The sequence below is a fragment of the Oncorhynchus clarkii genome, chromosome 6 (assembly GCF_045791955.1).
Source record: "Oncorhynchus clarkii lewisi isolate Uvic-CL-2024 chromosome 6, UVic_Ocla_1.0, whole genome shotgun sequence".
Taxonomy (NCBI): domain Eukaryota; kingdom Metazoa; phylum Chordata; class Actinopteri; order Salmoniformes; family Salmonidae; genus Oncorhynchus; species Oncorhynchus clarkii.
The window spans coordinates 78,370,064-78,385,043 of record NC_092152.1 but is presented as its reverse complement, the minus strand read 5'-3'; the positions used below and the strand labels follow the sequence as shown (position 1 = coordinate 78,385,043).

Genomic DNA, 14,980 nt, shown 5'->3' with positions numbered 1-14,980 from the left:
ACACACACTTTTTACACAGAGCAGGACAAGTCAAGGTTAATCTGGTGCACACGTGCAGAATAATTCTGTCTGAGAGGAGAGGAGAGGAGAGGAGAGGAGAGGAGAGGAGAGGAGAGGAGAGGAGAGGAGAGGATACTATACCTCCAATGCGTGCATTGTATGCAATTCCCACAATGCAGTGGGAGTTATTGGCCACAGCTGCAACCTCACCGGCACACCGCGTCCCATGTCTGGAGAGAAAAAGAACAGAGGGGGAGAGGAGAGATGGAGAGGAGAGATGGAGCAAGAAGAGGAACGTTTTTCATCAGTATGGCTAGTATTAGCCCAGGAGAACTACATGATGGAATGCTGTCATACAGAAACTCATTCCAATGTAAATGAATGTTATCTTATGGTAGTGCTGGCACATACATGTACCTTATCTAAAATGGCTCCAACCAAATAAATCCTATTTATAAAGCAGTTGTCACAAAGTGATTTTGCAGTAACCGTGCCTCGACCAAACAACAATCACAAGCAGAAGCACAGGGAACAATTCCCTACAAGGAAGAAACTTTACTACACTCTTAGAAAAAAAGGTGCTATATAAAAACCTAGAATGGTTCTTTGGCTGTTCCCATAAGAGAACCCTTTAAAGAACCCTTTTTGGTTCCAGGTAGAACCCTTTTGGGTTTCATGTAAAACCCTTCCCATAGAGGGTTCTACATGGAACCTAAAAGGGTTCTCCAATGGGAACATCCAAAGAACCCTTTTGGAACCCTTTTTTCTAATAGTGTAACAGGACCCAGGCTCAGAAGGGTCCGTCCTCTTCGAGGCTGTCCAGGGTAATACCGTCACTAAACATAAGGACTAGTAAAGGACTGAAAAGAGTTGAAGGTCTATACTAAGCATTTCATCTCCCACTCTTCATTTACATATCACACAAACAGAAGGGATCAGTCCACCTCTGGAATGAAGTAAAGGTTATCCTCTCTTCACAGGCTCAGCAGGTGGTGGAGGAGTGAATATTCAACACCTGACACTCTTCCTCATTCCCTTCTTCTCTCTCTCTCTCTCTCTCCTTCCCTACGCTCTTTATCACAGCATGTTAACACACCTGATAGGAGTCTACAGCACCAAGGGACCGACGGCTACTGGATAATGACTGTTTCACCAGCGAGAGACATGAAAAACCTCTTACTTCACCTCTTCACAAAAACAAACCAGACTCACCAAATAGATGTTTTAAAGAGAAATTAGATGAGAAAATATTGAGATGAAAAAATGATTGAGAAGAGAAAAGATGAGATGAGAAAATGTTGTGAAGTTTTAAGTAAGGAAGTGACAAAGACGTTATCGTACTGAATACAGAGATCTACTGAAACTGTAAAAGGTGAATTTCAGCCTTCAACTGAGATGTGGAATTAGTGAGAGCGTGATGGAGAGAAACAGATAAAGAGAGGAGAACTACAAGAAGTGTTGTTCCAGTCCTTTCTCCCGAGAAAGCGAGAACTGAGGTGAGTACGTGGACCAGTATGCTGTTCACTCCCCTGCAGTGCAGCTGGTCGCCTTGTTTGAAAATGTATGTGTGGCCAAACATGGTGGATTACAAAACATGGTGTCACATCGCCTCCTGTTAGGCCACGCAGTAATGAGTTTAAGAGGAGAGAGATCAGGCCTGTATACCAATGCACACACACACACACACACAAACACACACACACACACACACACACACACACACACACACACACACACACACACACACACACACACACACACACACACACACACACACACACACACACACACACACACACACACACACACACACACACACACACACACACACACACACACACACACACACACACTAATCTCACCCCAGTCCAGGTGCATCCAGGGAACTCATCTCACCAAGGCTGGGTGACAGAGAAACGACATGAATGGCTTTCTCTTTAATAGTTTTTTTCCCTCTCCCCCTGATCCCAATTACGTTTCCCTCTACAGCCAGGGGTGAATTACACTATACAGAGAGAGAGATGTGAAGGGGAGAGAGATGGAGGAGAACATCAATAAAGACCTTTTGGGTTTGTTTGCTTGTCAACAAGACTCCAGATTAATTTGATTGCTTGGTGAAGTTTGTGTTGTGACAGAAATGCCTTCAGTGCAGCAATAAGAAACATGATGATAGCAACTGAATACACAACAGGATATGATGTGTGACTAGTCTGTCTGGTCTGGAGTCAGTTTATAACCATAGATGAGACATTTGTCTAACTGAATACACAACAGGATATGATGAGTGACTAGTCTATCTGGTCTGGAGTCAGTTTATAACCATAGATGAGACATTTGTCTAACTGAATACACAACAGGATATGATGAGTGACTAGTCTATCTGGTCTGGAGTCTGTTTCTAACCATAGATGAGACGTTTGTCTAACTGAATACACAACAGGATATGATGAGTGACTAGTCTATCTGGTCTGGAGTCAGTTTATAACCATAGATGAGACATTTGTGTAACTGAATAAGTAACTCTCAAACTGAATACACAACAGGATATGATGAGTGACTAGTCTATCTAGTCTGGAGTCAGTTTATAACCATAGATGAGACATGTGTGTAACTGAATACACAACAGGATATGATGAGTGACTAGTCTATCTGGTCTGGAGTCAGTTTATAACCATAGATGAGACATGTGTGTAACTGAATACACAACAGGATATGATGAGTGACTAGTCTGTCTGGTCTGGAGTCTGTTTATAACAATAGATGAGACATGTGTGTAACTGAATACACAACAGGATATGATGAGTGACTAGTCTATCTGGTCTGGAGTCAGTTTATAACCATAGATGAGACATGTGTGTAACTGAATACACAACAGGATATGATGAGTGACTAGTCTGTCTGGTCTGGAGTCTGTTTATAACAATAGATGAGACATGTGTGTAACTGAATACACAACAGGATATGATGAGTGACTAGTCTATCTGGTCTGGAGTCTGTTTATAACCATAGATGAGACGTTTGTCTAACTGAATACACAACAGGATATGATGAGTGACTAGTCTATCTGGTCTGGAGTCAGTTTATAACCATAGATGAGACATTTGTGTAACTGAATAAGTAACTCTCAAACTGAATACACAACAGGATATGATGAGTGGCTAGTCTATCTGGTCTGGAGTCAGTTTATAACCATAGATGAGACATGTGTGTAACTGAATACGTATAATAGAATAAAGTAGGTCACAAATCAGGTCAAACTATTTCATAGCAAGTTGCTCAAATCGTCACCAATGGAATGTTGGATGTTCCAGTGGGACAAGTCTGATAAAAACAACACAAGGTTCAATGACAAATAAAACAGTGGTGCACTGCAGCTGGGGGACACATTTCAAGGCCATCACATTTTCCTGTCACATTTCAAGGCCATCACATTTTCCTGTCACATTTCAAGGCCATCACATTTTCCTGTCACATTTCAAGGCCATCACATTTTCCTGTCACATTTCAAGGCCATCACATTTTCCTGTCACATTTCAAGGTCATCACATTTTCCTGTCATATTTCAAGGCCATCACATTTTCCTGTCACATTTCAAGGCCATCACATTTTCCTGTCACATTTCAAGGCCATCACATTTTCCTGTCACATTTCAAGGCCATCACATTTTCCTGTCACATTTCAAGGCCATCACATTTTCCTGTCATATTTCAAGGCCATCACATTTTCCTGTCACATTTCAAGGCCATCACAATTTCCTGTCACATTTCAAGGCCATCACATTTTCCTGTCACATTTCAAAGTTGTCTTTGTGTGCTGTTTATATTCATTAGCCAGCCTGTAGACCTCAGACAGAGAGAGAGAGAGACCCTACAAGGCAGCATATGTACACCCAGCCACATCCACCAGAGATGAAAGTCAAAGTGTTTCATTAAAGTACCATATTAATAATGATGTACATTAAAACAGTGCATGAGTCATTTAGGTCACATCAGAAGCGTGGTGTAGGGAAGTGTGACATCAATAGCCCAAGGGATGGGTTGATGGAGAGATGGAGGGATGGAGGAAAAGAGTGATAAAGGTACATAGTAAAGGTACATTGGGATAGATGGAAGGAAATATGGAGGAATAGAAGGATGGAGGACTGGAGGTACGTGGGGATGGGGAACGGGGAATAGAAAGGGGTGCAAGTAATGGAGGGGTGAGTGGAAAGAGTGAATGGAAGGATGGATAAGGAGAGGGGAAGAAGGAATGGAAGGATGGATAAGGAGAGGGGAAGAGGGAATGGAAGGATGGATAAGGAGAGGGGAAGAGGGAATGGAAGGATGGATAAGGAGAGGGGAAGAGGGAATGGAAGGATGGATAAGGAGAGGGGAAGAGGGAATGGAAGGGTGGATAAGGAGAGGGGAAGAGGGAATGGAAGGATGGATAAGGATAAGGAGAGGGGAAGAGGGAATGGAAGGATGGATAAGGATAAGGAGAGGGGAAGAGGGAATGGAAGGATGGATAAGGATAAGGAGAGGGGAAGAGCGAATGGAAGGATGGATAAGGATAAGGAGAGGGGAAGAGGTAATGGAAGGATGGATAAGGATAAGGAGTGGGGAAGAGGGAATGGAAGGATGGATAAGGATAAGGAGAGGGGAAGAGGGAATATAAGGATGGATGGATAGGTGAAGAGGGAATAGAGTGATGGATGATGGATAGAGGGACAGGGGAATAAATACATGAGGAATATAAGGATGGATGGATAGGTGAAGGAATGAAGTGATGACGTAGAAGGACGGAGAGGGAGGGAATAAATGAAGGATAGAGGGATAGGATGGGGACTGAAGGATGTTTGCTCTCACTTGTTCTCGTTGCTAGAATCATAACGAGGAGTTGGATCATGGTCGTTCCCGTTGATATCATAACTCGCCAGCTGGTCCTGGAGAGAGAGAGACAGAGACAGAGGGACAGAGACAGAGGGACAGAGAGACAGATAAAGAGAGACAGAGAGACAGAGAGACAGAGACAGAGGGACAGAGAGACAGAGACAGAGACAGAGGGACAGAGAGACAGAGAGACGGAGAGACAGAGACAGAGGGACAGAGAGAGAGAGACAGAGAGACAGAGAGACAGACAGAGGGACAGAGAGACAGAGAGACAGACAGAGAAAGAGACAGTGACAGACACAGAGAGACAGAGACAGAGGGACAGGGAGACAGAGAGGCAGAGACAGATGGACAGAGAGAGAGAGACAGAGAGACAGAGAGACAGACAGAGGGACAGAGAGACAGAGAGACAGACAGAGAGAGAGACAGAGACAGAGACAGAGGGACAGAGAGACAGAGACAGAGAGACAGAGAGACAGACAGAGGGACAGAGAGACAGAGAGACAGACAGAGAGAGAGACAGAGACAGAGGGACAGAGAGACAGAGGGACAGAGAGACAGAGACAGAGGGACAGAGACAGAGAGACAGAGAGACAGAGACAGAGGGACAGAGAGACAGATAGAAGGAGAAAACAAAGCATGTCTTGCTCACTGAAGGATATAAAACAGAAAAGGAAATATATTGCCATGGTTTTTCCGCATTTCAGTCATATCTCATCTCGTGCGCTATTAAAGAACCAGAGACAGATTGGAACCAACACCGGCCATAATTTAGAGACGTAATCCAATGTGTCAGGCACAGAAATGAAATGTGTCCGACAAAGGTGGTGTGTTGTTATGGCCTCAACAAATACTAGCAGTGTGGGTGTCTTGTTTCTGTGGACGTACCCTTTCTGTTCAAACTGTTCTGGCCGGGTATTTTCTTTTCACATTGTCCTTTCCAGCAACTACGGTGGTGGTGGTGGACGTTCTGTTATTTTCTGTGTTATATTCTGTACACATCTTTATTCATATCCATTAGGGATGGGCACTGATAGCAGTTGTCATTTTTCATTTGACTGCGACATCATTTTGGAATATATAAACACTTTACTTTACTGTAGCCCTTTCAAAACATAAAAATAACTCCCCATTCAGTTCCCACTGGGCAAAACACAACCCAAAACACAACCCAAAACACAACCCAAAACACAACCCAAAACACAACCCAAAACACAACCCAAACAAAATGCAAATGTATCCAATGAGTTCAGAGTCACAAGCTTGATGTAGTCATTGTGTGCTAGGAATATGTGAACAAAACTTTTGACTATGTGAAGAGACCCCAATAGTATACTTACATAGTTCTGTGCCAGGTCAGGGTGGTTCCTCTCGATGCCGTCGTCCAGGATGGTGACCACCACGTTCTTGCCCGTGTAGCCTCTCTGCCACGCTGCCAGAATGTTCATCTCTGACCGACAGCGATTGTTCTTGTCTGTACAGTGCTGAGGAAGAGGACCACAGAGGACACACACAATGTTAATAGGAAACAGAGGAGTGGTCAGACTGGGGTCCTAGGTTAATCAGTACGTATATCTGTCATGTCAACCGATGTGTCACTGACAACCTTAAAAATGGAAAATAAGTTACCTTTATTCAACAGCGATGGCTTGGTTGTCCTTGAGTTTGTCATTTTTTTATCTTTGCATCCCACTTCCTAATTTGAATGTGGGGACATTGAAGAGCAAATTTTGTTCCCCTCAGATGAGTGAAACTGTCTGGCAGGATACTAGGGTCGTGTTAAATAGGTACAAAAGGTTTCAAAACAGAATTCATCTGGGAGGTACTACCAGATATTGTCCAATAGGAACACAGATTTTCATTTTCTGTTGCAAAACATTTTGATAAGGTGTGCCCTTCTGAACTCACCCAGCATTAGGATGATGTGAGACAAACATGACCCTGAGTATAAATTCTCCATCCATTATCGTCTCTCTATATGTTATATCACCCAATCCCCTCCAAAAGATCTGGGTTCACATAATGTGTTTTCTTTCAAATACTTTAACAGTGCTTGATTTAGCTTGTCTGGCACAATGGAACAGAATAGTCCAACAAGTGTCAACTCTTCCCATCTGGCATTCCAGGCAGGCTTAATCTATCAAATGCTCAAAGTATTTAAGAGAACCAGGTCTGGATCCAAACCCAGTATCACAACCCAGCACTTCCCCTACATTTACCCAGCCCACGTTTCTTAAAGAGCATTAGGATTCTGCCCCTTGACTCCTATTTTTAGTATGCATGTTAAACACTCGCCCCAACAGACTCTGGCATGAGATATAGGATAAAGAGATATACAACGTAAGCTCTGTGGGAGAGAAACCATTATAGGCCATCTGTCTGTTTAAAAATGTCTTCTCCCACGGAATGCCAAAGCGGAGGCCCATCCCCAGCATAGGCAACAGTTCCATTCTTGCCATGTAGTGCACATTCAGGTAGTGAATCATTTTGCCCACATCCATCGCCTCTATAGCATCTAATCCATCCTAACCCCAGATTTACCCTGAGCCCTGAGAAGTTCGGACACTTCTCCCGAGTAGACAACAGAACTGCAGGCTCTGGACAATTTCACACTTGAGTTCCGACCCAAAGCTCTTATCGTCAACCTGGTTTAATTACTAAAAGACGACCGGACCATAGCCGCAGAGATGCATTAGCTCAAGGCAGTTTGTATTAGACTCGTGTGGTGACAAAAACATGTTCAGGGAATAGTGGTGCACCTTAAACAGGGGGATCCATGGTGTCAAGGAGATGTGAGGGCACTCGTTTGGGTTCGTCCAAAATGGCACTCTATTCCCTAGATAATGCACTACTTTTGACCAGGGCCGAGTAAAGTTTTCCACTGCGTGCCCTAATGAATATGACCCTGATTTTTATTTATTCCTTGATTCAATTATTTCAAGTACTACTACATATATGACTCCAGTGAGGATAGATGGTAGATATGTAGTGTACTTACAATATACCACATGTTGGACCATTTGGGGTCGTTGAAGTGGACGAAGTTGGGGTCAGGGCTTCTGGTGTCGCTTTTGATGTATCTCTTTACTCTCTGCTTCACTAGCTGCTGTTGGACCCAGTCAACCTAAAAAGACATCACACACACACACACACACACACACACACACACACACACACACACACACACACACACACACACATACACAGTAGAGAGACCATAGGGACACTGTGGCTTGCATGGATGGATATGGGTTTTACACACATTAACAAACAAACACGTTTGTCGATTTGCAAATTGGAATGAATGACTACTTATCTGTCCCAAATGGAACCCTGTTTGCTATGTAGAGCACTACTTTTAACCAAGGCGCATAGGGCTCCTGTCAAAGGTATTGCACTACATAGGGAACAGGGGGCATTTGGGAGCCATCCTATCTATTCTTAATCCATGTGATAAACATATTGAAATACAAATTCACAAAGCACCCTGCATACGTACACACTCTGTTTACGTGCAGTGCGGTCCCAATTCAAAGACGTGTTTTAATTGCATGTGGTGTCTGCATGCTCCGATTCAGTGCATGCCTTCATAGCAGTCTCAAACCATTGCATATTAGGAGTTAATTGTACACAATGGGCCCGTTTCCCAGACACAGATTAAGCCTGGCCATAGACTTAAAAGCATGCTCAATGGAGAATATCAATTGAAATAGCTTTAAAGTCCAGGACTAGGTTTAATCTGTATCCGGGAAACCTGTCCTATCTTATTAACTACTGTATATAGCCTACTGTAGTAGGCCAGTGGTTGTGGTGAGAGGCCCAGAAACCATATAGATGACGTGTTTAGATTTCTCTTCTTGATAAGTTATGTTGTGACAGTGGTTGGTGGTGAAATCACACAGGCTGGGGGGGGGGACAGCAAATCAGAGGCCTGACAGAGGTAAAATTGGTTTCTAGGCATCAGCCCCAACCTTTCATTTAAACACACAGGGCTTAGAGCGTGATATGATCAGGATGAGCTCTGTCGAGGAGCTCCAGACTTTGGGCTTTGGCTTTTATTACTCTTGAGATCCTGCCTGTCTGAGTGAGATAATCTCAGGGAGAAGGCCAGAGGAGAGGCTCCCCAAACAGCTGCAACTTTTATTCTTAAAGCTGCCTGTAGGCTATAAGTGGAGGGTGGTAGGAGGCCTCCAGTAATACCTGATGGGCCTGATGTGATACAGGTGATGGGTACATGTATCTATGTATCTATCCAAGTGTATCTGTCTCGAGGTTCTGATAGGATTTTGATTGGATTGCCTTCTCTTGGTCCCTGTGTGTGTGTGTGTGTGTGTGTGTGTGTGTGTGTGTGTGTGTGTGTGTGTGTGTGTGTGTGTGTGTGTGTGTGTGTGTGTGTGTGTGTGTGTGTGTGTGTGTGTGTGTGTGTGTGTGTGTGTGTGTGTGTGTGTGTGTGTGTGTGTGTGTGTGTGTGTGTGTGTGTGTGTGTGTGTGTGTGCGTGTGTGCATGTGTGTGTGCGCGTGCGCATGCGTGTGCGTGTGCGTGTGTGTGTGTGTGTGTGTGTGTGTGCGTGTCAGTCTCTCTGCTTATGTTTCATCCAGACAGAGTAAATGATGAGATCTGGGCATGCAGGGAGAGAGACACTTGAGTGGAAAAATGGTCTGTCAACTATCACTATGTTAGGTATGTTAAAGACCCAACTCTGTGTGCGGGCTGCGTCTGTAAAACAGCTGGGCTGAAGTGGTCGGAAGAACAGAGGTACAAGACTTTCTGGCGACAAATGGGATTTTAACTCCTAACCATTACCGTATCCATAACACTAGTTCAACCCTTGCGCCAGTCTTAGAAGACGGACTCAATATTTCCCACTTCTTGTTTGGATTTCTTCTCAGGTCTTTGCCTGCCATATGAGTTCTGTTATAGTCACAGACATCTTTCAAACAGTTATAGAAACTTCAGAGTGTTTTCTATCCAATGCTAATAATAATATGCATATATTAGCAACTGGGACTGAGGAGCAGGCAGTTTACTCTGTGCACCTCTGGGCACCTTTCATCCAAGCTACTCAATACTGCCCCTGCAGCCATAAGAAGTTAAGGATTCCAACTTTAAAGGGAAATTCCACTTCAAATATGAAGTTTTGCTCTTTACCATTAAATATTTCATCTGTCTGCCACATTTCTAACCCAGAGACATGAGTCAAAATCTGTAGCAGAGCACAAGAGCTGATGATGTCACAGGCTTCCATGCCCCAGTAGGCTCCTGCTACAGAAGCAAATATCAACAGCTGTCTTAGAGAATCAACAACAGCCAAGCTAAGTGGAAAATCATGTACATTTGAATTTCGAGGGAACTATCCCTAAGCTCATGTGTTTGCTCATCTTTTGTGACTAACGTTATACTGTTGTGACTATGTATTTGCCAGTGGATGCTGGTGGGAGTAGCTATAGGAGGACGACCTCATTGTAATGGCAAGAACAGAATAATTGGAACGGAGTCAAACATGTGGTTTCCATATGTTTGATGTGTGTGATACCGTTGCATTGATTCCTCCTATAGCTCATCCCACCAGCCTCCTCTGGTACTTGCTCATCTGTTGCTCCCGGGTTGCTGAAAGTGATAACAGACCCTGGCCGTGACCCCACTCTCCGAAGGTGTCTCAGGGGGAGTTAGGATATGCAAAAAACACATTTACAATTCACACATACATATTAATAGACTTGTACACGTTTTTCACTACTACAATTATCTGGGGACTTGCTGGCTTTGGCTGGAAAGGGCTGGGTTTTGATGAATTACCAAGTTGTGGGTGTGTCAAGGCTTGGCCCCTCACTGGCCAATCAGAATGTGCTCCATGGCTAAACTTGTGGTTGCTTCAAGTTGTGTATTTATGATCTTTTATGTCTTGCCTTGGAATCAAGTCCAATGCCAATATTTGTCCGTTATAGTTAGTTAAATGGCTTACAGATACGAAATAACAACATGTACACCTATCTATTCCATCTTTGCTAAATAGATGAACTTGAACCCATTTGCAGTCAGCATTGTTCTAAGTAATGGCATGGCTTCAATAGAATTCACACTGATATAGGGACTAGGTCTACAGCAAATTGCATTATAGCTGAGCATGGACATGCAAAACATTGTCAATAAGCAAGATGAAATGTATTATTGATAAGGCCTAAAAAGAGAATGAAACAACAAAAGACACAACTTTTTTAAAATAGGCTATGTCACACTTACAGGCACCAACATTTCTTCCCTTGGGCATATAATATTAAAACAACGCAGACTATGGAGGGGCTTACACAAAAGCTAAACGGGACCTGCATGGCTAAAATAATGTGGGCCTGCCTACAATGCAGACATAAAAAGAGAATGTCAGCTCACCGTTTTACTCTTCTCAAACTTTACATTTTAATAAAGCTTTGGTGATTAAGATTTATCTCCAAGTGGTCTCGGGAGCCAAACCCTTTATCGACAGTCTTGACTACTTTGCGATTGATTTGGGCAGAAAAAAAGCCTTCATTGAGAGGAGGCTATGCTTGGTTTTAAAGCAAATGAAAGAAAATGGGGAAAAGCACGTTTTTTGTGTTTCTAAATAGGAAGTATTCAGACTCCAAAAGCACATCAGGCTCCTCTTGTTCCATGTTCATATGGACAGTGTGCGTCACGGCTGGATAGGCTGTGTTTCTAAATAGGAAGTATTCAGACTCCAAAAGCACATCAGGCTCCTCTTGTTCCATGTTCATATGGACAGTGTGCGTCACGGCTGGATAGACTGTGTTTCTAAATAGGAAGTATTCAGACTCCAAAAGCACATCAGGCTCCTCTTGTTCCATGTTCATATGGACAGTGTGCGTCACGGCTGGATAGGCTGTGTTTCTGCTGTCAATATTAATGTCATAACCATCTACGTTACTGCTGAAACCAGCTTTAGGTCGGTCTTAAATATCCCTACCAGCACTGCCTGAAATTAGCACTTTGGATCATGTTTTTAAGGACACACCTCAAATATTTCCAACCCCTCCATCTGAGCACAAGTGTGCTGATGTTTGACAGGTAAATTGCCGAACCTGGTGTTAGGGCTGGAAAATGCAAATGCACCAGTTTTCACATGACGAAAATAGACCACTATGTGAAAATTCTAGGTTAGGATTCACCCCAAGTAACTACCAAGTAGATGTCTCACCCTTGGGTCCATCTGGATGAAGGAGTGAGCGCCCCTAGTGGAGAAAGCTGCTCTGCGCACCACTCTGCTGTGGTGGAAATGGTAATGGTCCTCCAGACTCCCGATCTGGACAGCAACAACATGAAAACAAACAGTAGGGTTGCAGCGAGAAGAAGAAGAAGAAGAAAAATAAAATACACTACAATCTTTACAGTATACATACAAATGATCATGGTGGGCAGCAGACAGGGTAACGCCAGCTTAAATCTGCATTCTACAGTAAAGTGAGATATAGAGTATGCAGTGAAGTGATCAAATATAATTGTATTGTATGTTACTGTCTGTACATCAATGCAAATCGATATACAGTACATGATATTGGTTATCTAAGGATTACCTAAGACCAAACAGCCTACATTGTTCTGAGAAAAAACATGTTTGCACCGGTATCCAACAATGCGAAGTTTGTGAACACATACAGATGTAGGATCTTAATGTGAGCCAGTTTACTACAGCAGGAAAATAATCCTGCAGCAACGGGACAAGTTCATTATTATGTGGATTAGAATTCATGGACATTTTTGTAGGGGGTTGATACAATTTTTGTAAGGGAAAGTCGAGTCTGAATTTTCAAAGTGGAAATTACAAACTTCAGAAGCCTTTTTAAACCTCAAATAAACAAGGTTTTGTCTCCTGCAACATGGTGATCAACTTAAGATCCTACATTTGTACAGAAGGACTTTTTCTGCTAATGTTGCTTACTCTGAGGAAAATAACCATTTCAGATCCAAAGCACGTGAAGTAATAAATAGGATTTTTTTTTCTCTTGTGACTTTGCACCAAAAATGCGGGCAGGATTCCCAGAGCACATGTGCACTTCTGGCACTGAGGCGCGTTATTATCTGAACCAGGACTTCTTTAACACTCTCTCTCGCTCAACCTTTCGCTACCTCCCTTCATCTCTTTCCCTCTGTCTTGTTCTCACTCATTTGTCATTTCAGCCTCTTTCTCTCTCTGTCTCTTGCTCGATATGTCTCCCCCACTCATTTCAACTCTCTCTTTCCCTCTTTCTCTCACTCTGCTGTTCTCACTCCATTTCTCCCCTCTTTCTCACCCTCTGCCTTTCTCTCTCCCTCTCCATTCAAGTCTGTCAGTTCTTAGGAATTTGGAATGATTGCCTAGATAGCAAGCTGAGTGTACACAGACGCTGCAGATATAAAATGTCACAACATAAAAGGTCAAAGGTCCATTGAATAAACGTAAATTTCAGATGTCACACTTCTCTGAATCATGCAAACACTGTGTCAATCCTTATACCCTGAATAAATGTGTCATCTGTTAGGCTACAGTAGTTATGTGGGCCACGTCCGTACTCCTAAATGACTTGTTATCCTCAGATTCATGTCAATAATCTATAGATTATCTACTGCTTTCTCCCCCATCCACAAGCTTGTCATCTTCACAGTCTGCATGAATTCTGCAAGGGTATCTATCCCCTGTCAGTAAATTCAAATTAAGATCCGTTAGGAAGTTCCATAGGGGGTGAATCCCAATGGGAGACAATACTAAAATGTCAAGACCACATGATCATTTATTGCTGTTTATAGCATGTGGTCAACTTCAATAAGAAGGCTGCAACAGAAGCCATGCTGTGGGACACTCTTCTTAAAAATAATCTGGATAATCACTGCTTTACCCCCTGGGAAGGATTGTAAAGGCCTATTATGGCTAAAACAAGAGCAGAACAAATCCACTATTATAATTAAGTAAACCCATTCCAGTCATATATAACATCCTTAAAGTGAAAACATCAATAGTGTACCAAGTTGGAATGTAGTCCTTTTTGGGAAATGAAAATGACCCAATATTACAAATTTGAGCACTTCCTTTTTTTGGCACAGCGCCATTTCCAATGTTGATCATCGTGCACAAGCCTATTGTAGTCTACAACACGTTGTATAGTTACAGCGTCATGTTTAGTCTCGTTGGGTATGGACAGTGCAACGTGACCATTGCCCATAAGTGAACGGCCTGAAAAGAATGTACTTCAGTGGCGCTGGTGCGTTTGTGTTGCCAACTGAAAATCGCTCTGTAACTCCGAAAGCTGTACATTTGGCGCTGGGGTTCAGGTGCTTGCCAGACACGGATAATAATCGCACACGTCACTTTTCTTTGATTCCTCTATGAATGTCTCTGCATTATGATCGACAAATAGCCAGCCTACTGTATCGAAGTTCAGCAGCTGAACTCGACAAAACATTAGACTATTGATCCGCAAAGCAGAAAGAGGGAATCATAACAGGTCGCGCTGCACAAAATAAAAACACGGTAATGGTCTTACCTGTCCATAATTATTATAACCATATTTAGCAGCAAGTTTATCCGCTTCTTCTTGTCCCCCTGCAATACGCACTGCCCAGTGATTTGTATAAACGTTCCGAGGGGCCAGCGACTGACATATTTCTAAAGTTGATAATATGAAAATAAAAAATATACACATTTTGGTGTCCGAAACTTGTCCTACAACATCAGCTCTAGAATAAGGGATAAAACACATCTCTACAAATATAACACGCATGGACGCTCAAATGAGTCAGTCGTCAATCCAACTCCATCAGAAAAGGCATGCAGTTTGTCATAAATCCATCATGTCCGAGCGAAATTTACAGCCGGGTTGGGTTGACTGATATTTAATTCCTTAAAAAGTGTAAAATATGAACCTCAGGCGCCAACCCTTATCCCGCGCTAGCGCTCCTCTACGTGTACGCACAGCCACCAACAGAGAATGCCATTCATGCCAAGCCTATAGCAGCGGGACGCACTGGTAAAGAGCCCGTCTGTGCGAACATCAAAGCCTCACTCATAGGGGATCGGTAGTAGCCCACGCCTCTCCAACCTGCGCTATAATAGCAGCACGTTGCTCTGAAGAGTCAATGCGCTACT

The 14,980-nt window shown here is 43.1% G+C and overlaps 1 protein-coding gene across 1 annotated transcript in view; it reads right to left on the bottom strand.

The window, feature by feature from the left end:
- LOC139411650 (proprotein convertase subtilisin/kexin type 6-like) overlaps positions 1-14,980 on the bottom strand; it is an 89,266-nt gene extending 74,286 nt beyond the window's left edge. The window contains exons 1-6 of the mRNA XM_071158259.1: positions 14,379-14,980; positions 12,059-12,163; positions 7,867-7,992; positions 6,209-6,352; positions 4,845-4,921; positions 142-230 (exon numbers count right to left, since the gene is read on the bottom strand). Coding sequence (XP_071014360.1) covers positions 142-230; positions 4,845-4,921; positions 6,209-6,352; positions 7,867-7,992; positions 12,059-12,163; positions 14,379-14,615 — 778 coding nt within the window. The 5' untranslated portion in view covers positions 14,616-14,980. The remainder of the gene's footprint in view (positions 1-141; positions 231-4,844; positions 4,922-6,208; positions 6,353-7,866; positions 7,993-12,058; positions 12,164-14,378) is intronic.